The sequence below is a fragment of the Microchirus variegatus genome (genome assembly GCF_963457635.1).
Source record: "Microchirus variegatus genome assembly, chromosome: 15".
NCBI lineage: Eukaryota > Metazoa > Chordata > Actinopteri > Pleuronectiformes > Soleidae > Microchirus > Microchirus variegatus.
Window position 1 is genome coordinate 15,449,743 of NC_139816.1, and position 27,320 is coordinate 15,477,062.

Below are 27,320 nucleotides of genomic sequence, written 5' to 3' on the forward strand. Positions count from 1 at the left end.
GTCGGAACAAAAAAAAGAAGAGGAATAAAAGCAGTGCTACGTTTGTCACTTGGGTGAAATGGTAAACATCCACATCTTGTCTTGTGCCTGATGTGCTTTCATCTTTCTCTGTGCTTTTATTCTTCTGGTCTTTCTCAAGAACTCCCATGTCATCTTGGTTTTTCCTCTCCGACTTAATCAAAAAGGTCAGGCCACTTTCTATGTAGTCATCCTCTTCCCATTATTTCTTCATCTCGTCATTCTCTCCTCCTCCTCCTCCCCAGGCCACTGTACTCTCTCTGCTCTCCCTCCATTTCCCTGCCCACTCCTCACTTACACTTTGAACACACACTTGCTCATATCTACTCCCACCTGCTCCTTATCCACTCACCGTTGCAATGGAGCTGACTTAGAAGAGATTAAGTGGTCTTAAAAAAAGAAAAGGAAAATGTTGGCATGCACATGCACAGTCTCCCTTCATCACTGGACCAGACTTTACTTCTTTACCAAGTCTTGTCCTTTACCTTGTATGACATGAACCATAATTTCCAGCTAGTGGCTATAAGATAACAAGCCATTGCTGTAACCCTTAGTTCATCTGCTGCTAATCATTTGCAAAAATAATCCCTTTTACACAAACACACACAGACTCTCTCTTGGCCCACCCCATCATTTACATTGTCTAACTAGACCCAGGAGTCAGGAGAGGCCGGGTAGTGGCTGGTCTCATAGTTCAGTTCACTGTATGGCCGAGAGGCCGAGTAGAAGTCTACGTAATTGCCAGTGGATTTGAGGCCCAGATGCATTCGCAGGTCTTCCCGTGGGTCCCGCGGTGGTCCGGTGCTGGGAGGCTGCTGAGGTTGGGCTTGAGGCTGGGGCTGCACCTGCACATGTATCTGTGGCTGTGGCTGAGACTGAGGAGGCGGCGGTCCCTGGTCCTCGTAGTAGGCCTCGTCAAAGCTCCGGCTGTGGCTGTGAGGTGGTGGCTGCGGTGGCTGAGGCTGCGGGAAGGAAGGAGGGGCGGGGTAGGGGTCGTAGTCTTTTAGCACAGCTGCTGACGGGCTGTCCTGCTGGGGTTGGGGAGGCACAACGCAGGGCTGGGCTGGAGTCTGGCAAAGGGGCCGATGGAAATGGAATGCACGGAGGGTGGTGAAGAAAAGAGACGAGGGAGCCGGGTGTAGCAAGCAAGAAGGGAGAGACAAAGAAATGTGGGCAGTGGGAGCAAAGTGACAGAAGAATGACATGAAGAGAGTGTACAAAAGGGGGAGAAGATTTGAAAAGCTGATTGTGCAAGTAAAAAGGCTCAGACAGGCATCAAGTAGGAAGAGACTCATGCTGTGATTTCTCTATTACATGCATGTATTGAGGGAGGGAATTTATCTTTAAAGGTGCAGTATGTAATAAATCTAAAGCAACTAGCCATAAAATCCATAAAAAAAATGTCACAGAGACTCAGGAATAATGTTCATATAACAAACTGGCCTCACCAACAACAACAGTACAGCCAAAATATTTGAATTAAAAAAAATATTTTGCAGACTGCAAATCATGTTTATGTTTTGAAATCATGTTTTGGCATGTGGCGCCACCTATCGCCATGTACCAACCATTGCAGTCAGTAGGGTCTCAGCTGCCGAGCAACCACGGGTTGCCAGTTACGTTAGAAAACGAAACCTAAAAGACCTCTGTATTTTGAATTTGAATGTAGTAACCGTTTTTGGCCACATTCTTACATATGGCACCTTTAATAGTGTTTGTGTCAGTCAAAATTAGCTTTAACAAGTATTGGTGAAACCATGTCTGCATCAACACAAAAAGACAAATCCAGCCTATTTTAAAATGAGACTTTTGTGTTTTTTTCCGAGCGATTACACAGGGGCAAATTATTTGTGCAGTCAACGAAAGTAATGGTTTTAACTGCGAGTTTGGTGCTGCTCGTTCAGGTGGAAGTCGCTGAGGGTGTGTCTCCTTCACACACAATGTCAGCGTGTCTCTTATCTCAGCGAGACACTTAAGTGTGCGTGTGTGCGCATCTTCCATCATGCTGCTATCTCTCCTAATAACCACCTTGTCATGACAGCATATGCCAATTTATGAGGGCTCTGACAGCACACATGCAGGCAGGCAGACACACATTATGCACACGTACATGCAGACACATGCATAGCAAAAAGACACTCTGCTGTTGTGGAACTGTATGTACATATAAAGAGACAATCTCACCTGGTTTTGCTTGATTTCATCACTGTTGGTCAAGTAAGAGTTCCGGAATAACGTAGATGTCCCACAGGAAACTTGAACTGGAGAAAGAGTATAAAAAAAAACACCTTCATATAAATGAATAATAAAGATGTCTGTCACTGCGCAACTGCTAATAATTCAGTGAACTCCACAATTGGCTTCATCAGCTAATTATAGTCCATCTTTTTTTCGCGCTTCTCTGGAAGACTGGCATTTTGTCTGTCCTCGTGAATATTATAAAAAGGAAAAGAGGAATAGAAGACAGTGAAAGGATAGATACAAAAAAAACAAACATTTACAGGGCAAGTAGAGACCGACTGAGTAGAGAATGATACCGGAAAGAAGGAGCAGCAAAGACAGAGAGGCATCAAAGTTGGTGTGGAAGAGAATCAAAATAGTTTGAGATTGAAAAAGAAACAGATCAGAGGAGTGAGAGGAAAACAAGGGGAGGAAAATAGAAGGGAGAGAAAGATAAAGAAAGGGATACAATTTAATAATTTTAATTTCTCTCCCTCTCCCTCTCACACATACACACCTGCCATGCCGTCTTTCCTGGATGTGTGCTCCCCTTTGTTGCTATGGAAACCGGCGTTGGTTGCCGTGGAATCGTAGTCGAGCTTACGTTCCTTCAGACTCATCATCTCTCTGGGGGAGGCTGGAGCGCTCGCTACACACACACACACACGCAAAAATGATAATCATGTGAGAGCACATTCTGTTGGGATGCAACATTCATTACTCATAATTTTGTGTGTGTGTGCGAGTGTCTTTCAAGGTGCACAGTCATTATTCATTATTTAGCTTGTCAGCATTAAGAGTCACCTTCAGCATGTTCAAGAACTGGTGGGAATTCATAAACATGCACACGTCAGTTTCTGGACACGTTATTTACATTTTCAATTTCACATAGCGCGCTTGTATCCTCTTATTTCTGCTTATTTCATTTTACTTTAATATCAACCCATTCAGCCGATAAAAATTAACATCATATTTATCTTTTTAAAATTCAATCATTTCGAATACTGGACTAGATCAGGGGGTCTGCAACCTGTGGCTCGAGAGCCTCATGTGGCTCTTCAGCACCTTTGCCGCAAAGGTGCTCACATATTGTAGCTTAACAATGTATTTATTTTTGTTTTATTTCCATGTTTTCCACGCTTTCTTGTAGAGGCATAAATAAAAGGGTTTCAATATTTTCCTGTATTTTCGACTTCAAATGCAACGGCAAAACCTCCTGAAAGCAATTCCCGACACTTGCATTAAGTAAGAAGTAGACATTTGGAGTCCTGTCCATATTTAGATCCATGTACTAATACTAAATACTAAATGACATAAAATCGTTTTATATCAATGACATATCAACAGTTTTCTTAAATTTCATAAACATGACACATTTTACTTCTTTAAATAGAGTATATATGTATAAAAAAAACAACTTTATACATGATATTATCTTCATTTAAAGCATCAAATTTTTTGTTTTTTGCAGCTCCAGATTAATTTTATTTGAGTGGAAGGTTGCAGACCTCTGGACTAGATGAAAACAATCATTTATATCAGTGCAAATCCATCCCCCGTGTGGCCATTTTTGTAGTCCTTTGAGAAGCGACTGAATTATCATCATTTTGTACATTTGTACTCAAGGAGTTCCTGAAGGGGATCAATGGCATCCGCATGCATGGAATCATTGTTAGCATGGTGTTAGGAGGATAGAAATTTCACTTTTCTACTTTGGTTTACTCAAATTTACTTAGGCATAGTAACAGACACAATATTTCTATCATTGGTTATACATTCTCTGAGGTCCGTGGATGTCCTTAGACACCAAGAACATATGGACCTTAATATTGTGGAGCAATTCTTCATTTACTTTGAGTATGTCTTATAGGTGTTTTTCTATGAAAATATGGTCATGGCTTTACGGGTTAATGATATAATGCAGATTATTCTCAAAAACTATGGCATTTAAAGCATAACATTAAACATGTTGTCATGCAAACCTCAACATTAACACTCATGTTAATCCATCAGTGCCTGTATGCACACATACAGTATAAACATGGATAAACACACTGTGCGTTCACTGTCCCAATTCCGCTTGCTCTCTTTTCCTCACACACTCAGCATGCCGCCATTGTAAAGTCCCGACTGTACGACATACTTAAAATGCTTACTCAGTTGCTTTTATGACACGGAATTGACATAATCCTGCCTACCTGTGGTATATCAGACACTTCAGTTTGCTTCACCAAACACTCCTTTAACTATCCGCCAAACAAGCATTTTTACAGTCTCTATCAGCTATACTGTATACCCGGAGGGGAAGGACATTTGAAAATAAGCTCTCTTCAATCTAACTTTAAGAGTTGCAGATAATTATAAGACCGTAGCATGTGAGACTCATGCATAACCGACCTAACATTCACACACAAAACATATATGCGTTAGTTAATTGAGGGTGATGCTCTCAATTAGAAGAAATGGATACGCTTTCAGACAAAGAGGTGTCAGCATCCAAAGAAATCAGCACAAAAAGCCCCTGTCCTGCTTCTACTGTATAGCCTGAGAGAATAGCAACAGATGAAGCAAAATTAAAATGCTTTGGAAACTCTTGTGTGTCTGAACATCTGATTTTTTAGTCCTTTTCTGCATCGAAGCAACACATTTTGCACACACACACACACGCAAGGGCACATTCACACGGTGAATGGGTCTGTGAAAATGTAGTGAAGCAAGAGAATCAGGATAGAGAGATTAGCTGTTTTTGATACTTGTGATATTTAATTATTATCACTTGACACCTCTGCAGCACATTCCATTGTGCTGGAAGCTCGAACCTGTCACCGACACCCCCCCAGAGACACAGCCATCACTCGTAGTTACGGTTACCGTGGGGACCTGGCTTGAAACGGCTGGGTTTGAGAGCCCGGGAGACTTGTTTTATCAGTGCAAAACACAGCAGGACCCTGTGGGGGTAATGATGGATGCAAAGGTCTCACTCTCCCTCTGTATCTGCCTTTGTCTCTGTGCCATCCTTGCAGCCTGCAACCTCCCCTTCTTTTCTCTGTCTCTGTATCTGTTTTAACACTCTTTGCTCACACCAACTCTTTTCACTCCTCCTCTCTTATTGAGCCTGCACACCATCATTACTCCTTCTGCTTTGATCCATCTCTGAGGGGCTGGATTGCAGTCTGGAGCGTATGCAGAGAGGAGATATGGATGCATGCAGGTTTGTGTATATGGGAGGGTGTGTGTGTGTGTGCGCCTGCGTGCGCGCGCGTGCGCTAACACAGCCTATAAAGAGTGAGAGATCATAGGAAGAGGTGAGAAGAAAGTAGGATTACTGCTAAGAGGAGATGAAGGAGGAGAAGTATGACAGGGGTGAACGAGAGCGAGATGAGCAAAAACGGCAAAAGGGGTTTGGCGTAGAGGAGAAGATGGGATTCATTTCCAACCATTTCCCATATATATCTACAAGTTTCTCTGTGCACTAAAATTTCCTTTTTATAAAATGGATAGTTCCAGTCATTGATTCTGCAGTAAAGTAATTTATAAACACTTCTTTCTACCCCATTTGTATTACTGCACCAGTAATTATTCAGTTAATGCAAAGAAAACACCAACGTGCAGATGAAAATATTATAAAAAGAGACAGATACATTTATATTTGGCCTGTCGCTGCTTCAAACGCAGTCTTGCAGTCTTTTATCTAAACTCAAGGATGAACTTTATGAATGACCTTGGCATGTTGGTTGCTAATTCCTAGATCAGATTTTTTTCTTTGGAGCCACTGGCAATCTTATGGACAAAGCAATGGGTTAAAGAGGTCATTAAGTGTATAATCTACGCCTGCTCTGATGGCGTTGAGGGATGAGAAATCAAGGGCCTGCCCTAACCTGATTGTCGAAATCTTCTGTTGGCTCGTCAGGGGTGAGAAAACGGGCTGTAATATAATATTTATGTGGGTCCCTGGACACTCAGGAGTTGGAGGAAATGAAATTTCTGATTAACAGGCTAAAGAAGCATTGGTCAGGGAAATGAGAATGCTGAAGATTTGTCTAGGAAAGGATGAATGTGTTAGTGTCTACAAAGAAAATGTGGTTACAAAGTAGCAAGAGGAGTGGGAGATGCAGCCGTCTGATAGAAGTGGCTTTCAACGGCTTTAAAGAGAGAAAGGACATGGTTTTATTAACTAGGCTCCGGTTGGGAGATTGTGGATTAGCCAGATATCTGAATATTATAAGAAAACACCCAGATGGTATTTTCCTGTGGTCAATTTAAAAGATAACAGCAACAGTTATTTATTGATCTGGATGAACTGGTGTTTTTCCTGAAAACCAATTTTCAATATCATCACCTTGAATCATCACCATCACCTTACATGCGTTCATTTTAGGAAACATGGTAACCATTTTTATTAAAGGCAGTTGGCCTCCTGAGGTCACGGTTCACAGTGAATTAAGAACAACTGAAGAGGGTTCTTAAGACACTTTGGTTTACTCGTTACTTGGTCTAAGAACACCTCTTAACTAAAAGAATGTCCCACAGCTGTTCTCCAAAATCACTATCAACCACAGCCTCTCTGAGCTTAGTGCTTTAATTTTCAATGTCACCGGTCAAAGTCAAATCCTCCTCCTTTACTTCCTCGTCTTGGCATTAGCCATCCTGCAATCCCTAATTCTTCTTGCCTCCCTGCTTTTTCTCTTTTATCTCCCTCTCTGTTTGTCTCATCCCTCCCTCTTTCACTGTGGACACACAGAGTCTCTCTCTCTCTCTCTCTCTCTCTCTCTCTCTCTCTCTCTCTCTCTCTCTCTCTCTCTCTCTCTCTCCAGTCCCTCTCTGTCTCTCTCCTTGAAGACTAGTCTAAGCTGGGAGGAAGCAAAAGTACTTTTCTGCCTCATCAGCCTGCTAAGCCTGGTGTGGAGAATTCACAGCTAACGGCTGTTCCACTACTGATGCTAACAGCTAATGCTACTGCATCCTTGCCAAGCATGAAGGCCAGTGGGCTCGAGCTAAAGGGATACTTTAGCACAGGAGCTTGAGGGTGGCGAACAGAACACTGATGCTAACGGCTATTAAACGCTAATGTAAAGGCTGTTCGACTGGCAAATGTTGAAGCTACTGGGTTAAGTGATTGCTTATCTAAAATCCATCTGTCTCTCTTGAGTCTTTTTTACTTTTCATGTGGGGCCATCTTTTAGATGAATTCAATTAATTACCTCACAGGAGGGAGGTTTTGTCAATCATAAGATAATGACGTTTTTACCCACTCGCTCATCTTCTACCGCTTTAGCCTCCACTCGGTTACCGTGGGGACCTGGCTTAGGCGGCGAAAGGCGGGATACACCCTAGACAGGTCATCACAGGGCCACACTCTCAAAGTCAAACTTCATATTGTCAATTTGGAATGTCCGATTTATGATGTTTTTAACCAAACAACAAATTAAAAAAAACAAACCTTTAACTAAAGGCCAATTCCAATTCCTATCTTAACCCTCAATCTCAACCCTCAAGCTCAACCCTTAATCTTAACTGGCCCTCAAAACCAAGTGTTGAGGGTTATTTTGTCACTTAGAAATGGGACACCCCTTAAATGCAGATACGTCTTCAGACTGTAGGGGGCAGAATAACGCGGAACCTGCGTCCACTCTGTCAACTCCAAAAAAGAAGAATAAGAACACATTTACGTCACGATTATTTATTACGATCCGTTTGTCAGTCAAGTTATTAGGTTGTCAGTTAGTTATAAGATGATACTCATACAAATACCACAACCACGGACATATTCAGCTGACAGTTACCACACACCACGGCTTATTGAAAAGTAAACGATAGCAAACGATCGCTTGTCCGCACCGGCCGGCTATTGACAAAAGATCGTAAAATAAAAATAAATGTTACGCAGCAATGACGTAAGTAATCCATAATATGGGCCTAAACTAAGATAATACAATGGTTTTCATAATTTTTATATCTCTATTAACAAAGAAAATACTTTTTGTAGCGTACTCGTTTCGCTGCTTTCGGCGCCATCTTTGTTATGTGAAAACACGCAATGCATTCTGGGTAGCCCTTGCTCCCAAGGGTGGTCTCGGAAAATCTCAATATTGAGGGCGATACATACTTTTTCTGAGAATCGGGACAGAATCGGGACAGCACTTGCACTCGCGGGAGCGCATACTTTTGAGATTGAGGGTTAAGCAAGGAATTGGAATTCACCCTAAATGATCTTTATATTTAACAGGGCCAATTCAAACAGTTTCTTAAGAGAGCACACACACACATGCTGGTTTTGTGGACACTCGCCATCACAACTAAATGCCTAACCCTAAAACCATAGTCTTAATCCTCAAAAAACTTGTTCATATTCTGTGGACCAGCCAAAATTGTCCTCACAAGGTCAAAAGACTTGCTTGACAATTGGTCCACGCAGCCTATGAAAGACATGTACACACACACAAATAACCTACAGTATGTATTAAAAGTGACACGTGTTCTTACCAGAGCGGTTATTTGGGGACGTCCTGACAGGGGAGACGGAGGGAGTTCGAGAGGAGGAGTAGGGCCTCTGTCTGTCTCTCTCTATCGTTGAGGCAGAACCCACAAAGTGATACTGGCTGTATCCATCCTGTGAAATAACACACACAAAACAGAAAAAGAGCTGACTGCCAGTTTTTAAATCATCCATCAATCTTCCTAGAAACACCAAAACTCAACGAATTTGTGAACAGAATAAACATTTTGAAGTGCCTCAAGGAAGGATTTCAAGAGCAACAGCAGTGCCTGTTTTGGTATGCATGCAGAAAAGTGTTCATTGACCATGTTTACGGCAGTGATTTAGCATTGATAGATCAGATAGCTTCATGTATATCAGTATCACGGCAATGACTCCCCAAAGCATTAAAGAACAGTTTTTAGACTACAGCTTCAAACTGTTTTACACAGGTTGGTGGCTCATATGCAGACAAATATGTACATCCATAATGATAAAGGGAATGGTTGGAATTTGAAGGCTGTAACATGCCTACATACAATGATTCAGAAAACGTTATACTGAATGCAACCTGGCCAATGTGAATGTCCTTGTGGCAACTAAGGACATACTGACTGATGCAAAACAATGCAAAATATGTCATTTAACCTTAACTAAACTGTAATGTGACCTAGCGTGGGCAACTGGGATAAATGGTGTTAACTTTGTGTCAACTGCAATAAATAACAAGACAAAAGCTCTTTTTTTTTCTATTTCTGTTTTGTTTTTAGCAAGTCAAAAATTAATCCTGGACAATGAAGGCCACTGAAAACATCTCCACACATGCAAATAATAATGGTGCACACACCCACACAACATAAATGAACACACTTGCATTGAGCCTGAGCTGAAGACCCCAATGTCCTTGTAGAGAAAATTAATACAACAACAACAACAAAAAAAAGATCCACAGGCATAATTACTGTCAAGCCAGTGACTTTGTATCTGTGTTGGTTTAACAGTGATTGGAGGAAAACCCTTTTCATAAAAATGAATCATGAGAGTCAACAACAATCACAGAGCTGGAACCAAATTCAATTTAGCATTAAGATAATTGGTTACCTCTGGAGGCAAAGTGTATGGGATGAGAAAAGATAATGGATACATGTTCCGTCATAGCTTTATTGTCTGGGGGCTGCAGTTAAGCTGTGGGAAACTGGTTGGACTGTGGTGACTGTGAGAGTACAAGGGAGAGTTGAAGTTAGAAAAGGAGGGAGATGAGGCGGAAAAAAAGAGAGAGGACACATAGAAAAGTTGGAGAGGACGGGCAATGACGGAGATGAAGCAGAAACAGAGAGGAGGCGCAGGCAGGTGAGAAACTGAGATGACAAAAAAAGTAATAACAGTGAGAAGGAGGAGGAGAGTAATAATAAGAAGGTAAAGATAGGACGAGGGCCAGAGAGGCAAGGAGAGGGAGACAGAGGGAGGGAGACTTGACGGAGCACAGACCCATGTCCTGCACTGACTCCTGTTTCCTTGCACAGCACTGACGACTAATAGAAAGCTGGATCCTCTGACACGGAGTAGTTCAAAGGTTCCAGTCTCCATTGCCTGACCTTCCACCACTTCTTTTTAAACTCTCATCCCCCACACTGTGATGCCTCTCACTGCAGTCTCTGAATCCGAGATGATAAATCTGTTCTAAAGTATGAGCATCCTGCTCTACATAATATGTGCCTTACAAATTGGATAAATGGGGTTCATAGGTGCCACACTGTAATTAGGATCATAATCACAGAGGACATTATAACAGCAGAATCAAAATTGCTGTCATATTTGCAATTGTCACACTTTTTTGCAGAAGTGTTTATTTTATTTTTTTTGTCGCAGCACAGTTTCTTCTCTATTTTTCCTGTTCAATAAGTTGAGGACAAAAACTCAATGTATTCCACGCTGATTATGTCATGTGCCGTATCTGCTTGTTGAGTTTATGATATTTATATATATATATATATATATATATATATATATATATATATATATATATATATATATATATATATATATATATATGTAGTGTAAAACCCCAGACTGCTCATAATTCAGGCCGCGGAGTCTAAATCAGTGAGGTGAGATGAAAAATATACAAAATCAAACTTTCAAAGGAGAACAAATCAGACAGTGGTTCAAAGTCTGGTGTCAGTCTGTCTTTGCACCATCTGTGTTTTCATTCTATTAGAGCGAGTAACCTAAAACCTTAAACTGTTAAAACCTTAAAGAAAAGAAAATGTCTTTTCCTTGGCCACTTCAGTAGGTATCATGTGTACTTAAAGTCTTTGATGATGAAGCCCATCGGCCTCGAGGTTTGACACGTGCATTAAGAGATGGTCTACTGCATACCTTTCTTCTAGCCAGTGGATATTTGAGTTACCAGTCTGGCCATTCTCCTCTGACCTCTGGCATCAACAAGACATTTTCGCCCAGAGACCTGCCACTCACTGAATATTTTCTCATTTTTGGATCGTTTTCTGTAAACCCTTGAGATATGAGGGACGCCCGAAAGCATTGAGTTGAGTTCTCGGCTCCATCAAGAGTCCCCGATTCTCCTCATGTTACTTTTACCGGCTTTTCTTTCCTCCCACCTCCTCTTTATGTCTCACACTCAAATTCAAACACACCGCTTTGCCCTAAAAAAAACAAAAAAAAAAACAGGTTGCTAGGCAACTGTTCTGCCTGTTGCTCTTATCATCACTGGATAGAGGTTGAAGGTCATGGCACTCTGAGGTAAAAAAAAAAAAAGCATTTACTGCCCCAACAAATGAGGTCCATGTACTGAGTGCATGTGTGTGTGTGTGTGTGTGTCATGCATGCCAGACAGCAATTATGGCAAAAATTGGAAAAAGGTTGAACATGATGAGCAGTGGGCTCCCTGTGGACCTCAGTGACAACTGAACACTGTCAATCCTTTTCTCTTTCACTCGCTCGCTCACTGATTTCACACTCAGTTTTTTTTTTCCAGTTTCATAGCTGCAAGCACTTCAGTCACACGTGACACATGTCTATCCTCATAGGAATAATGGGACTCTCACTCTTGCACATTCTTTATCTTCACTGTCTGGTTATTTAGGGATTGACCTTTATTCTGGTGTGACATTTATTGCAAATTGCGACATTTATTGCAAATTGCAATAAATGTGCTGTAAGAATGTGCTGCAGCTTTACCTCTCCGTCTCATTTAAATAGTGTTGTTAGCCTTTGCACTGATACAGGTTCTCTCTCAGTGTACCTCCATCTCTCTGGCTTTCTGTCTCTTTCTCAACATCAAGGCAGCTTCACAGGCCTGATCATTCTTTGATGTCTCCTGAAGTTGTTGCCAACGCTCAGCGTCTTTTCCCTCGTAGACTGCGTAGCAGCGACTGAGGAGTGGATTTTAGCCCTTTTTTGAAATTAGAGCACAAATCTAAAAACAGATTCAAAGTGTAACCTGCACAAAAATCCTGCACCCTGCAGAAACAACTGAAAAGTCACTCCACACACAACATTTGCAGTCTTAACTTTCCATTATATCTCATTTAAGTATATTTATTTTATTTGCAGGAACATCCTGATCATCGTGTGCAATGATCCTCTAAAAGGACTGCTGCATCTTGCAATAAATTACCTCACATATTCTCACTCACTCATATGACACAAACACACCCACAAACTGGATTGCACTTCCCGGGACCATATTGTAAATCTGTCACATGTGTCACAAACGCTTCATCTCTTCGACACTGAACCCCGTCTGTCATACGTGTGCGTCTCTGTGGGTTGTGATTTGTGTTGTTTGTGTGTGATGCGAGTGTGGCATATGTGTATACGTGCGTGTGCTAGGTCAGGCCAACTGAAATTATACACCGCGCTGGGAGATGACAAAGTGTAACGTTGTGAACATACAGTACAACATATGAGCTTGGGCGTGACTGTGCAAAAGAGATTACTTTTAGTCCCAATTCTTAGTGATGTTTCTAGTTGTTGTCTTTCATAGAAATCCCCTGTTGAACTGCACTGCACGTTTGTTATTCACTCAAAGGATGACCTTTAACATTCCTCCTGGGAAACAACACTTAATGAGCACACACATCACCACACACAAACCGAACGAGGACACATCCCGTCAGATCCACGAAAACAAACAAAGTAAAAAGTAGTTTTGCTGCACTCTGGAGACTATTATGTGTGATTTATCCTGACGTTGGCGCAAACAGATTTTGCTTTTGGTTTATATATGACTGCTGCAAGTCTGAGATTTCAAATAATCTCAGATGCTATTTACATACACTGTTTATTCATGGGCCCTCAACTATTCATATTAGAACATCCAGAAAGAGCTGGGCAGCCACGCTCTCTCACAACTCTCTTTTCATCTTCACTTTTTCACTCTCTTTCTGAGTCTAGACTGCTCCCATGGCATTGCTGTAGGAAGTGATTAACTCCTCTCACTGCAGTTTGACAAAAACACGCACACACACACACACACTTAACATAGCAGAGACACACACACACACTCTCATAAAAAACACACGCCCAAAACGTCGACACAGTGAGAAAGTGTGCTTTAAAATGCTCTGATTACTTTAAGACTCCAGAGCAAACAAGTCTTTGCCACAACTCAAACTGATGCATTACTGACCCTTCACTTTTAACTACACATGCAAACACACACACGGACTCACACTTGCACACACACGCTTATATTGTAACGACAATCATGTTTCTTTCTTTCTAACTGTCTTTCCCTTAACTTTTTAAAACATTTTGCACCCAGCCCCAGACTCCTCTTGCATCTAAATTCTATGCTAATCCATGTTTGGATTGGACGCTAAAAGGATTTAGGCTGCACCTAACAGCCATGACCTAATACGTCACGCAGGGATACTAAAAGTAAAGTCACTTATTTCAGGCTCTGGACTTGTGCGATAAAGTCAAAGTGTGGTAAAGTCTAAAGCAACAATTTCCAATGAAATCGGGTTGATTTGTCACTAACCAAGTTGCTTTCATGCAATTTAGGATTCAAGTAGTAAGGTATGCTGTCTATCAGTATTTATATGCGGTATATAGCAAAATGCATCACCTTAACGGCTTTAAAAGAAATGTTGTCTGTATAGCGGCACCATTATGGCTAGATATAGAAATATAGGAATAGGTATGAAACTCAGAATGTCCCCTGCAGATGATATCTTGTTTTTTTTTTCATGTAGGAATGATGCATGAGTTTTATTGTTGTTATTGTTCTACTGTGTGCTTACATCATACTGAATTGAATGAGAAACATTATGCAACCAACAATGTTACATGACTTGTTTCTTTTCCTTTAATATCTGTATTTTTTTTTAAAACCTTTGTACAGCTTTTTATTTTGTCAGTATACACTGTCATGCAAAGCCTTGATCAATGGCGTGTTATGTCATCGACTCAAGTGTAGCGCTATCCAGTGGCAATGATTAGAGAAGTGTGAAGCAGATGAGGCTTCAAGGAGCCACATGAGGATTCTGTCCTGTATAATGCTCGGAGATGAGAGGAAGACGAAAGAGGAGAGTGTCACAGTTGTCAGGATGAGGGCGAGGATACACTGATGCCATGGGGTGGCCTGTCCTCAAGTGACTGCAGCGAGAGTCAGGGAGCCTGCGACAAAGTCAGCACAAGTTCGCGACTTGAGAGCTTTTTGTTAGCCCCTTTAAAACAGGTGAAAAAACATGGCTTGAGGGAAAGTTTGTGTTTCATTTATTTCAAAAAGCTCAATCTTGTTTTAAAGATTTTTTAACACCTCTGCAAGCTGAAGTGCAGGTACTTGAAATTCAAGGATAAACCTCCACAGTTTATTATCTTGAGATAAATAACGCAAGATAAATTGGTAATGTAAATTGTGCTGCAGTGCTCATATATTCTGTCTTGATATTCTGTTTTTTTTCCCCCTTAGAAACAGACTCAACTGTAGCCACATAAAGATGGGTGTCTAAAACTCATCATTATACACATCACAAAGGTGTCATCACTCAGTGCGACTGCATTGTGGGTTATGTACAAACTTGCAGCTCAAACAAATCACGATTATTTTTCTACCCATCTTCACATGGAGCTGGAAAGAGAAATCCAAGGACACGTTTCTGCAAAGTGTTTGTTAGTATTTCTAAAGATCTCAGTGAAAACATTTTGGTTATGATTCTGAAGTCTTCGAGCCCTGAATCGCAGATAACCTTGGTGGCAGCTATTTATTCAACAACACTCATTAATGACAAGTGAAAGCAGCTCAACTTTTGTCATTATTTTTAATCAAGTCCAAAGTGTGTGCAGATACTTGTTATTTGCAAAGGAATAAAAGATCCAGATGAGAGGTGAGCAGCATTCAACTGTGTTCTGTTTGTGTTTGTTTTTTGTGTACTGAGATAAAAGAAAGTTAACAGTGTGTCTCTGATTGAGAGCAACACGTAAACAAATCATCATTTCCTTTGACCTTGTTTGAGTTCTCTCATTTCTTGTTCGTTTGTCATCGTCCTTTTCATTAGAAAAGTTTAATAAACAACTTCGTACATCAGTGTATTTTCCATGGTTGTGGAGAAAAGTTCTGTCTAACTTGACGGTTGAGGCATAGTTTAAAAGTTCAGGTTTTAATTCGTTTTGAGTACGGATAAAGGGTTTGGCTTAAAGGGGACATATTATGCAAAATCAACTTTTTAATAATTGAAAGCCTTATATTTGGGACTCTGGAGGCCCTATCAGTCGGCAAAGTGTGCAAAAAGATGACTCACTCATGTTTTTATGGTCCTCCTCAGTCTAAGTACAGGAGATAAAACACGCGATGTTGACTTCCCTACTCACTGGGACGTCAGAATGGGCTAAATTCCTGTCCCTTAAGTTTCCTTTGATGTGATTGAACTGCTGTGGTGCTTCATTCTTATGGTATTTTAACCAAAGCATGTCACAGACATGTTCATTAGGACACCAGGTAACTAGGTTAACTTGGAGAAAAAGGATATAATAATATGACTCCTTTAAAGGAAATAGGTGGGTAGGATAGTCATATGGAACAGGACAACATGCATTTGTTTGTGTGTGTACTGTGTTTTTCAGGCATTTTTCCAGAATTCCTTTCCTTTTCTAATGAGGCAAAACCTAATGTCTGAGGAACTGCTTAAGTTTGGGGCAAATATTAAAAAACTCATTGCTCCAAAACCATGGAAACGCAAAATGCTTCTCGACCATCTTCCACAAAGTAGAGCCTCATGAGACTAGACTTTACGAGAATTAGGGCTCATATAAAAAAAAACCTTTCGATGGAAACACCTGCAAGTACTTACAAACTAACACACACATGCACACGTCATCAACAGTGTCAGAAAAAGTTGAGAAATCACAGATAACAGATGTGTCTGGGGTCAAAGGTTTTTTTTTTTTTTTTGACGTTGTTAGGTCATTTAGACGATTGGTTGATGATTGAACAAACCTCACACCTACCTGACTTGTGACACAACAATAGTTCATCAGCAAGAAACAAACACGCAAAATGTACATTCACTTCACATTGGGATGGTTTTCATAGTATTTTCTGTGATGGTGGAGGAGATCATTTGTTTGGCGTCCTGTAAAATGTGGCTGAATAGACCTGTTACCAGGTCCACATCCATATTTGACCAATCATGATTCAGCCAATAAACTGAAAATTAATCTTGGAGTAACTGTAAATGTATGTTGAGAATAGCATTACGGTTGAAATTCCTTGAAAAGATTTTGAGAAAATAATGTCTAAACATAGACAAATGGTGTGAAATGAATTGATACATACAAAAGTACGAGTACATGGATTGTACTTCATCCTACCTTCTTGTAGAGGGAGCGTAGGTCTCTATACTGCCACATGCTGCTGAGGACCTGAGAGGCAGCCTTAACCACCTTTGCTGAGTGTCTGTAGAAAAAGAGATAGCATGAGTTATTTCTTCTTGACCCCATCCATTTTGATAATGTAGGTAATGTTGTTATTTCTGTCCTTTTTCTCTGCTAACTGCAAAAGATATATGCAGGCCAGTGACACTTGACGTGGCTTTAAGACAAAATGGACCATTGCTCTTTTCAGCCAAGAATGATTTCCTCGCACAAAAACTGAGAATTTCAAGAGGAGTCTAAAATGACCCTCTCTGCTATGCTAATGGTCCCATCAGTGCCACTTAGTTGAAAAATGACTCTAGTAGGAGTCATTTCATAAGCCCTTCCCCACTAACGGCTACGGAGGGAAGCGAAAGAAATGCTTATTTTGCATTTGACCACTAAAATTGACAAAACATCCTCCTGAAAATAGGATTCTTTGTGGATTTCATCCTTTTATTATTCCAGTAAAAAGAGAAGAAGGTGTTGGGAAGATTGCAATCACTAAAAAGACATTCTACTCAAATCTATCATAGTTAAGCCTAAATAATCCCCAGGAAATAATGGGAAAATGACTTGCACCGCAGTGCAAACAGAACTTCACTGACACGGGGAGCTTCACTTTGTTGAACACCATCAGTTTTCATCACGATGAGATTATAATTAGTTATTACGTTCAAAAAATTACAGCCACCAGTTTGCCGCCAACTTTGTAGCTTTGGAAAGTGATGGAACATTTGTGTAACCATGTCACTACTTGTAGGAATAAATGTTTTTAGTGTTACAATTAGTACAGGTCATAGACCTACATCTGCACTCCTCTATTTTAATTTCATTGTATCATTTTTAGTTCCCACTTCTTCAGGAATGTTAAAAGCGGTCGTCTACGGCTGTAATATAATGAGCGTTTATACAATTTAAAAGTGTGTAATTGCGTGGATGAAGTAAAGCACTGCCGATAAGGGGCATTTATCCTCTGTGTACCTATTCGGTAAAAGTGAAGATGTGTGGGCTATTAGCAGCTACACTCAGTGTGAAATTTGCACTTATGGAGGCTTCTTGCTCCTCATCTCTCTCTGTAATGGTGCCCTTGAGCACCGATCCCTAAATAGACGGAGTATTTCTTCATAACAATAAATCAACATTTGAACTCCATCTGATTATACTCTGGTGTCATGGCAACCCTTGACCTACTGGTTGCCATAGCAGCTGGGTAGAACACCCTGCTCAGTCTCCCATGGCGACAGGAGTTACAGTACAATCCTGATGCATCTTACTTGTTGTTCTTCGGCTATCAATTGCGGATGACTGATCACAGGAAAGGCAAAAGCTGTCGTGAATGATGGATGTGCGGTCGCATTAAGGCACTGGTCACTTCTGAAAGTATGGCTTGTGCTGAATGGAAATCCTGATTTAGGTGCCACACAATAGGCCAATATGTTTTGATCTTTACCTTTAAATGTTAATACTAAAAGTCCTACTTATTCACAGGACATTGTCCTCACTAGCTTTTTCATTCTGCTTAATAATTCTGAGACTGTTTACAACAAGCATTTACTAACAGGTTGATTTGTAGTTTCATGGATATTCCTTAAGCCCAATTTATACTCCTGCGTAAAGTGCTCTGCGTAACCGACCCTCTGCGTCGACGGAGAGCCTGTCGCAGAGCCTCTGCGTCGTCTCCGACTGCACAAAATATTTTGTGTCCGTCACTCCGTCAAGGGACAACGAGACGGCAAGAGCTGCGATTGGTCCTCAGGACAGGCCGAGATAACGCTGCTCTGTGCCGGCTTACAGTGCGCACCGAGCGTCCACCGAGCTGATCACCGCCGACAACGACGCTGCCAAACTATAAATACGTCATATCTTAACACACACAGCACATGTTTAGACTATAAATGGCCAATTTCTCGCCTCAAATTATCTTAAAACTGCGTTCCGTGACACAGAAAAGTGAGAAACGGCCACTGTTTTAACAACATTCTTTCTCTCTCTTTCTCTCTCGGACGCCATTGCTCACTGTAGCCAAAAGCACAACAACCTTGTGCAGCGACCCCTACTGATCGCGCGGGAAATTGCATCGCGTATCGGTCCACGACGCAGAAGTATGAAGGCTCGAGGGGTCTCCGTGGTTAAGCAGTCGGATAACGCATTACGCAGACGGAGAAGTATAATGTGGCGTTTAATCCACAATATTTTGAAAAACAAACAAACAAATCACACCTAATTCAGTTTTTAGATGACGCTGACCTCATGTTGCTTTCCCCACACCTGCAGGGTCACTTGTGTACCTCCTTTATCAGCTAAGTGTCTTCTTATTAACGTGTCCTTGAACACATCTTCACCTGTTCCAGACCCAACCAATGGGGTCTGACGGGGTTTCCAAAAATACAAAGTATGTCACCGTGTTCTTTGGAGACATTTCTCAAAGGGACATTTCTCTAAACTAGTGGCCTCAGTCTTTTTTTTTTTGCAACTTCCATATTTATTTAAGAGAAAAGGTCCAGTGTGTAACGTTTAGGAGCTTTTATTGGCAGTAACTGAAAATGCTACCCTAAACTATGTTTGTATAACTGTGCAGTCACTTAAAAAATACAACTGTTTGGTCTTCATTGAACTGAGAATGAGCCTAAAGAGGCTGCCATCTTGCGCTGCCTGAATGAACCAGAGCGCACGTTTCTTGTTTTTAAGAGGAAGCTTACTGCACAAACACAGAGGAACAACATCCATTCTGGTATGTGAAGGACTCTGTGGTATCCCGATGCACTTGGGAAAAGGAGAATTGAGCGGAGGAGTCCTCTGTTTGCGAATAAATGAACTAGTATTGAATCATATAATAAGGTATACTCACTTGTCTCCTTTACTGCGGGCGATGCCGATGAGTTTTTCGATGCCGCCAGCATCACGTAGCGCTTTGGCATTCTCCATATTCTTGGTGATGACTTCATGCAGTGCACAGCAAATGGCAGTTACAGTGTCATCTGACATGGCCTTGCTGGGAGAGCCCATGGTTCCAGAGGTCCCACTGCTGGTGGCATTGTTGTTGCTGCTACTACTACCGCCTGGTAACCGATGGATCAAATCTCTCATTGCATATTTACCTGGTATAAAAGAGGGAGACAAATATTGGTCAGATTTTATTACCACAACTTTCTAAAAGATTGTTTTAAAGATGGGACACATTTAGAGTATACTAGAGTGAGTATAGGCAATATGAATACGTTATTTCCACATTCTGATGGGCTATAATGTTGGAAACAATTGCCTGCAGTGTTTCTACATCAATGACACAAAGGAGTTTCCCCTCTAGACTCGAAAAAGACAACTGCAGATGTGAAGACAACTGACAAGAGGGACCAATAAAGGAGAGATCACAGCAAATGGGAACACTAACAGAGGACAAGAGAGGATGGTAAGAAAGAAGGTGATTGTGCTGACTGAGGTGGTCCGTGCAAATAGAAGATCCATGAGCAGGAGGAAATGCTTTGAACATCATAAAACCCGTAAATTACACTTGAATCACATTGAGCTCCTGGGGAAAACCCAAAGTCGTGTTTCAAGTGAAGAATCATTAATTTGGACACAGGTGTGATAGTCTGTGCTTGATTTGTGATTCATTCCTTTCTTCACCTACTAAACAAAATGACTTGGTTAAAGCCCCATACCCAGATTCACACTAAAAGGAACATTTAAATCTACCTAGCATCCCCGAAAAAAAAACAAAAAAAAAAAACTTGACAATCTTCATGACATGTGCTGCTGGGAATGAAAAAGCATGCCATTTAAAATCATACAGTCTCTAAATAAAGCAGATGACAGTGTAAAATCCACTATCGTATTATCTTCAAGTGGACCATTACATCCTCTCTGGCAGCGAAGAAAACGAGGCACAAAATACTCAATTTGCAGAAGAGTCAAAATGCAGGTTGGTTTTCACTAAAGGTTTTTTCATTAGCTGTGAAGTAAATAACTCATGTTAGAAAGAACATTACAAAACTACTGAATGCAACAAAATGACTTTTTTGATGAAAATTTGTTCCTGCACTTGTGGAACTTCTGTGATCCCCAAAGAGCCCCTATGATCTGGTGGTAAATCCCTCACTCACTTCTCACTCACCTCTAACAAGTCAAAAGCCACTTTCAGACATGCACTGAGATCCTTCTGGAGATTGTGCAGACAGGCTTTATGTGTGAATGCAAATGTCTGTAGAAGTCTCTACAGACATACCGCTTACTGTCTTAGGGAGCTCATGTGAGAATACAGAATGAGAATTCCCCGAAGGATCTGCAGGCAGTGAATGGCCAGGTGTTGTGATTTCTGCACACTAAAGCCAGACACCACCAGATCAAGATCTAGAGCTTCTCCTGCCATTTTAAACGTGTCTCACCCCGAAACCCCACCCTGCCGCGTTCATCATACCCAGCTCGCCAGACAATAATAAACTCATATCTACAAAAAGCTTAATTGATGTGAAAAGAGCTGAAACTAGCAAAGCAATAAAACAATCCAGGAGATTCAGATGAAGCATCAACCTTCATATAGTCGAGGAGCAAACACACATAAGTAGATCATTAACCACGCGTTATCTCAGGCTGCCAGGCTATGTAAAGGTTAAAGGGTCAGTGTTTGGCTGCAAGGACAATGTTAAGCAACTGCCAAAGAATACCACTCATTATTTGACTGACATGAAGTTGACACTCCTATTCTGACACATTTACCGGCTGATGACTGGCTGAATAATTTGCGCACCATTTTTTTAAATTATCTGACCAATTTCCGAGTGAGCAAATGAATTATTCACTGTCTGACTGCATGACTAATTTACTGACTGGCTAATTTACTGTCTGAATGCCAGATAATTTACTGCGTGAATGACTGACAATTTATTGACTGACTGACTGACTGATTGAGTGATTGACTCATTTATCAACTGAGCGAGTGGAGGGAATCCAGCTACAAAAAAAGCAGAGTGCAAAGTGTACAGAGACGATACGGAAATCAAATATGTGCATTCTTGGCATAACGTGCGAGTACAGAAAATGTGTGCATCTATATACTGTACTACTCGGTGTGAGCAACATCATCAAATCGACCCCGTTCAGACCTGGTATTAACATCAGTCATACAGTGAAGTGACATGACCACATGCGGACAGCCTTCAGTAAGACATGGCATTAAAAACGTCCCCTGAATGCATCTCCTGTGACAACATATGATCACATCAGTCTTCCTCTTTATTTAAATTCTCACAGATGTCATGTCTGTTGGCAAGAACAAAATTATTTTCTCAAAGAATCTAATTGTACTGATATGTCTGATGTTAACATGCATGTGTGTGCGTGTCTGCTTGACAGACAGAAAGCAAAAGAAGAGTCAGAAGGAACAGAGCGAAACACAGCAACACTGAGTGTGAAAATAAATCTCTAATGTGCCCCCTGGTTGGATTGCACTCATGCATACTCAAGAATGTGGCCACATGTATCCTCAAACAACCAAATGTGGTTGTTGTGAGCACATTCGTTCAGACATTATCTGCACATGATCAGATCTTAGACGATAATGGGTCGTCAGGACGTGATGCATTAACATCCTGGATGTGTCCTCTGTGACCACCACTCAGATTTCACTTCCCTAGGTTAATAAAGTAGTGGTGGACCTGTCTGAATATACAGTGAAACAGCAGTGGGTTAGAGGACACAAGCTGCCGCTAATTGCGTCATGGGGACAGATTGCATTGACACATGCTTTGGAATGTGACTACGTGTCCCCAAACCACCCCTGAAAGTTGTTACTGCGATTGAATCACTGAGCGTCGTCCACTTGTGATAGGACCACTCAGTACAGATGTTAATACCACGTCTGAATGCGGTCTCAGATGGAGGCAGAGATGTGAACAGAGTGGCAAAAATCAAGTAACACCTATTTAATGAGAAAAGAAGCGGAACAGAGAAGGAACGACAGGAAAGAGGAAGTTACTTTAACATACAGTAATGACTTTCAACCTATTAACTATAACACGTCCTTTGAGCGGAAACTGCTGCTGACTGATTATCACTGAGTGCTAAAAAGCATTGCAGGTTTCACATACATCACACCTCGTCAACACACATTTCTCCTGAACACGACTCATTATCTTGCTTACTTTGCCTTACATTTAAGAAAAAATTATTTTGATAAGGTTCCTCCCAGCATGCCATTTTTCTTCTCTTTGGGGATTCTATTGTGTCTTCTTTCAGCTTTCAACATTACACAACGTACACGCCAACTTACTAGCAGGACGTAGAGATAGAACAGAGAGTAAAGTGTATCTGTTGTACTTAGACACCACATGAGCTGAATAAAATCCTGCTTCTCTCCTATAATCAGACGACACCCATAGCTGCAAGAAGCTTATTGATGAATTATAGATTGATATAAATGAAAGGGAGTTGCTGGCCTTTCTGTAAGTCGATGCAAAACTGAACACATTTTTAAGGCTAAAGTTTTGATGTGCTTATTACTTTTTGATTAAAATGTAAAAATACAGGATTACATTTTACTCCTTAGATTGTGAAAGGCTTGTACATATATACTCCGCAACAACCGAGAAATGTTTCCTTTTCCCGAGGTGGAAAGAGCAAAGTTAGTTCTGAACAGGACATTTCATAATTTATGAGAAACTCAAGTGCAGAGCTCCTGGGAAGTCCTCATATAGGCAAGGACAACATTTCCACATTAATCATGTCCACTTCAAATTTCTGGCCAATCACACAATAGTTGTCGGACACCGCACGAGAAAAAATGTCAAGAACAAGCTGTAGGAACTCGCAAACGAGGGCTGTGAGAAAATAATGCCTTCATTCTTTTTTCTCGCAGCCCTGGGAGAGAGAGGAGGGAGTAAATACAGTATACAGGCTTTTAGGTGTTGAGTGGACAAATAACCAACATGATTGTGTTACAATGAGTGCCAGCTATATAAAATCTGATTAATTACCTTATTGTAATATGAGCAAACGGGTGTAACGTGAAGTGTCAAATCGGGAACCTCATGCGATAGAGATTTTTGTCAAAGGGATCACAGGTTTTCACACAGCAGGGGAAGAAACAAGAGTGATGGAGTGCAGATTTTTTAACGACAGCTTGGTTACCTGCTGTACTTTATAGTCCGACTGTGACACGGAAGACACCTCGACATGCAGGGGTGCAACCCCTCTCTCCTTTTTACATCGACTTACTCCGTTCACTGAAATATGAGCTTCACCTGGAACATGCCCTCGAGGAGAGAAACGCAGCCATACTGATCACTGCACCGTCTAATAAACCTGTATTACACAGCTCCTCCAATATAGCCATCTTCACCTGGGAGGCAGAGCTGGTAATATATTCCTGTGCTGCATTCCCTTGTGTCGCTAAACCCCCGCTGAGCAGGGCGTGCTTTATCTGGGCCATAATGGCTGATTTGATTTAAAGAGATCCAATTACCCTCAACAATGGAGTGATTTGATTGTTTACTGATGGAGAAAGGAGAGTGTTATTCAAGCAAAATTGGAGGTAATTGTCTCCGGGAGATGTGGGGAAAGATGAAATGGCTTGATTGGTTGTGGCGTCCAACTGTCTGAGAATAAAGGATGGTTATTACACAGTTATCTGTGACTGGGCTGGGGTCTCTGAGGTGTGCTGCTGTGTGGTTACCAAAATCAAAAGCTTGTGGCAATATTCCGCTTTGAAAGCGTTCCTGTGATGTCAGTGTGTGTTCTTACACTGAACGTGTACCACCTCAACGATAGACATCAACATTGTTAGTGTAACCTGCAGCTATGAGATCTATTTTGTAAGAAAGGAAACTGAACTTAAGTTATATGTGCTGTCTTGAAGGCCCACATTTACACCTGAATTACACCTGAATTACTTTGCGTTACTATTGATAATATATTCATGTCACAATGTGCTGATTTGGTATCAGCATAACTTTGGAATGTGTTGAGCTGGCTGTTTGTGGTGGTTGCTACTGTGACAGTAAGTGACAAAACTAGTGTGTGTGTGTGTGTTTGTGTGACACCGTGTGATTTTAATTGCAGGGCTGATTAAATCAGCAGTGCGTCTGCTCACTGACAGGGGGCACCACATTCAAAGGAACAGGGTTAGTTGGTTTGTATTCGGTGGGAATCTTCCTTTATTGAAAACATTAAAGTGATACGTTTATGGTCTTTGGATGTCAGCCAAGGAGATTTCAGACTGCATAAGAGACTGTGCACCAAAATGACATCAACACACTGTGGGAATACTTTCACAAAACAATATTGTCATTAAGAAAGGAGACAGAAAGCCTTTTTTTTTTTTTATAGCAGTTCTATTTGTTTTCCTCTTGTTTTGTACTAAGTTTCATATATCATAGAAATATAACCCTGCAGTCTGTATTATGAACACTAATGGAAAATTTAATCTCACACACACTGAGGTACACAATTATTAACACAACTTATGGATGGATTAATACAAATAGAAATGAATAAACAAAATATGAATATTCAAACTGAAATGCAGGGGAAACTACAGATCAAATCGTCCCTGTTGCTAGCACACATCATGATGTTGACTATAGCAACGGGAAATTTTATTGCAAATGATTCAATATTTATTTTCTAGGTATAGCCCCGGCCATAAATGAAGATTGAAAAGCTTAAAAATATCCTGCCCTTGTGTATTTGATGCTCTTCACACCAGTAACATATCTCTCTGTGGCTGACAGTGTCAAAAGAAACACAAGAGTGAGTAAGGGAGGAAGAAAGGGAGGAAAGTTTTTTTTAAATGTTCTCCCCTGTGAGGAACCTGTGGCTTCATTAAAGACATTCTACTGACATGAAGAAGAGTCTGCTTTAGAAGGCGTCTGCACCCACACTCTCAAACTGCAGTAACTCACACGCCAAGTGACAGCATAGAGACAGGCAGAGAATCCTCATTGTTATATCATAAAATGCAGCTCCTCAGAATGTGTCTTATGAGTGGAAGCATGTTCTTGAATAAAAATCAGAATAGATGTAAACTTGAATCCCCTTTATATATTAGCTATAACATTTGTTGCTTACCAAGATCAATTGAAAATGAGGTTTGATTGTGGCGACACAAAAATAAAAAACGAAATATCACTGCATGACAGTGACTTCTTTCATTTTCTCTCTCTGTCGCTCTCTATTTCTGTTTGTGTGACGCGTTTCCCAGTCTGGCACAGTGGAGCAGAGGATGAAGAACGCTACAGAGAACATGGTGTGCTGATAAAGGACATGTCAGACCCCCTCATACACAAGGGACTCATCCTGAAGGCGGCGCAGAAATTTCTTAAATTGCTGCTGCAACAGCTGGGACAGAGAAGTGTGCGTCAGCTTTTGTGCGATGCAACGGATACGCTCACGCTGTCTTTTGGCCCAATATCCGCCCAAAGTTGTTTGTTGGTTGTTGTCACAGAAAAATCTGTTGACAACTGGGACGAGAACATGTGCAAAAGTCGGTTGTTGATGAGGAGCACAAACAAGATTTAATTTGGTGCTAATTCCCCAGCATGTAATGTCATTTATTGCTATGTGTATTTTGTTTTTTTCAACATGTATATTTTATTTTTTTAATAGCACAACAATGCCGTAACTAAAATAGCTGTTGAGATTCTTGGATTGGGGTTAGAATTACGTTCAGGGTCAGGTGTATGCGTTTTGCTTTGCTGCTTTGCATCCAAGCCCAGATGAACACAAACTCACACAAACACGTCTGCCACCATGCAACGAGCAGCCTCCCTGCGGTTCACCACTTTGGTTTCAACAGTAACACTCCCCGGCTGCTGATGTCATCAATGCGAGACACAAAGAGCAAGAGAGTGGCGGAGGGGAAAGCGAGGCATTATGAGCTAATGTCTGAAACGACATGGGGAGCAGACCGAGAGGGAGGAGTAGGTGTGGGATAAACGGGATGAGAGGAGGACAAAGGAAGAAAGACAAAGGAGCAGAATATGTTGGATTAAATGGTATTATATTTATGTTGCAGACAAGAATGTGAGTGTAACATTGTGCAGTGGAAATGATGGGAGGGGAGTGGGAGGCTTAAGCCAATAAGTTGTGCAGTGAGACACAAGAAAGGAAGACAAAGGAACAGGATTAGAGGGAAAAGCAAAGTGGAAGTGGATTTTTTGACACCCTTATTTTTCTTCGTTAAGTTGTTGTCACATATATTTTCACATCCAATGTCACTGTGTTGCTTTTAGTCATGGAACGTTTCACAGTTTTTTGCTGTTCATTTTCACAAAAAGACAAAATTGTGCTTTGTTGATGTTTAGAGCTCGGTGTCCAAGGCAAGCACATCTGATATTTACTTGTAAGATTTTGTTTACGCGTTACAGTACAGTATAGTCACAATAAGGTTATAGTATAGTCCACTTATACACGTCTTATTTCTATATTAATTACCAAGGAAGAGCTTTGCTATAATAGAAAATGTTTGTGGAATATTACCTCCCGATTATTAAATGATTACAATGTTATTTATATGTCATTACCATAATGAAATTGTGATTTTTCTTTCCGTGCATAAGCGGAACAGCATTACTAATTTGCAAATTGACATACAATCAAATGCAATAAGTCTTTCTAAATGCATTATGATACATCAAACATTTCGTGTCATCCCCACCCCACAACACTAAATTAAACCCTAACTGCAGGGGCCACAATGTCAATTAGACTTAACAGTCACAGCAAATCA

General features: G+C 41.0%; 1 protein-coding gene across 1 annotated transcript in view; it reads right to left on the reverse strand.

Annotated features, from left to right (window-relative positions):
* Positions 1–665: 665 nt before the first annotated feature.
* ctnnd2a (catenin (cadherin-associated protein), delta 2a) overlaps positions 666–27,320 on the reverse strand; it is a gene marked incomplete at its 3' end in the record, with an annotated part of 207,662 nt that continues 181,007 nt past the window's right edge. Inside the window, exons 19-24 of the mRNA XM_083901908.1 lie at positions 19,446–19,695; positions 16,553–16,637; positions 8,722–8,848; positions 2,756–2,887; positions 2,203–2,279; positions 666–1,088 (exon numbers count right to left, since the gene is read on the reverse strand). Of these exons, the coding sequence (XP_083758034.1) occupies positions 666–1,088; positions 2,203–2,279; positions 2,756–2,887; positions 8,722–8,848; positions 16,553–16,637; positions 19,446–19,695 (1,094 nt within the window). The remainder of the gene's footprint in view (positions 1,089–2,202; positions 2,280–2,755; positions 2,888–8,721; positions 8,849–16,552; positions 16,638–19,445; positions 19,696–27,320) is intronic.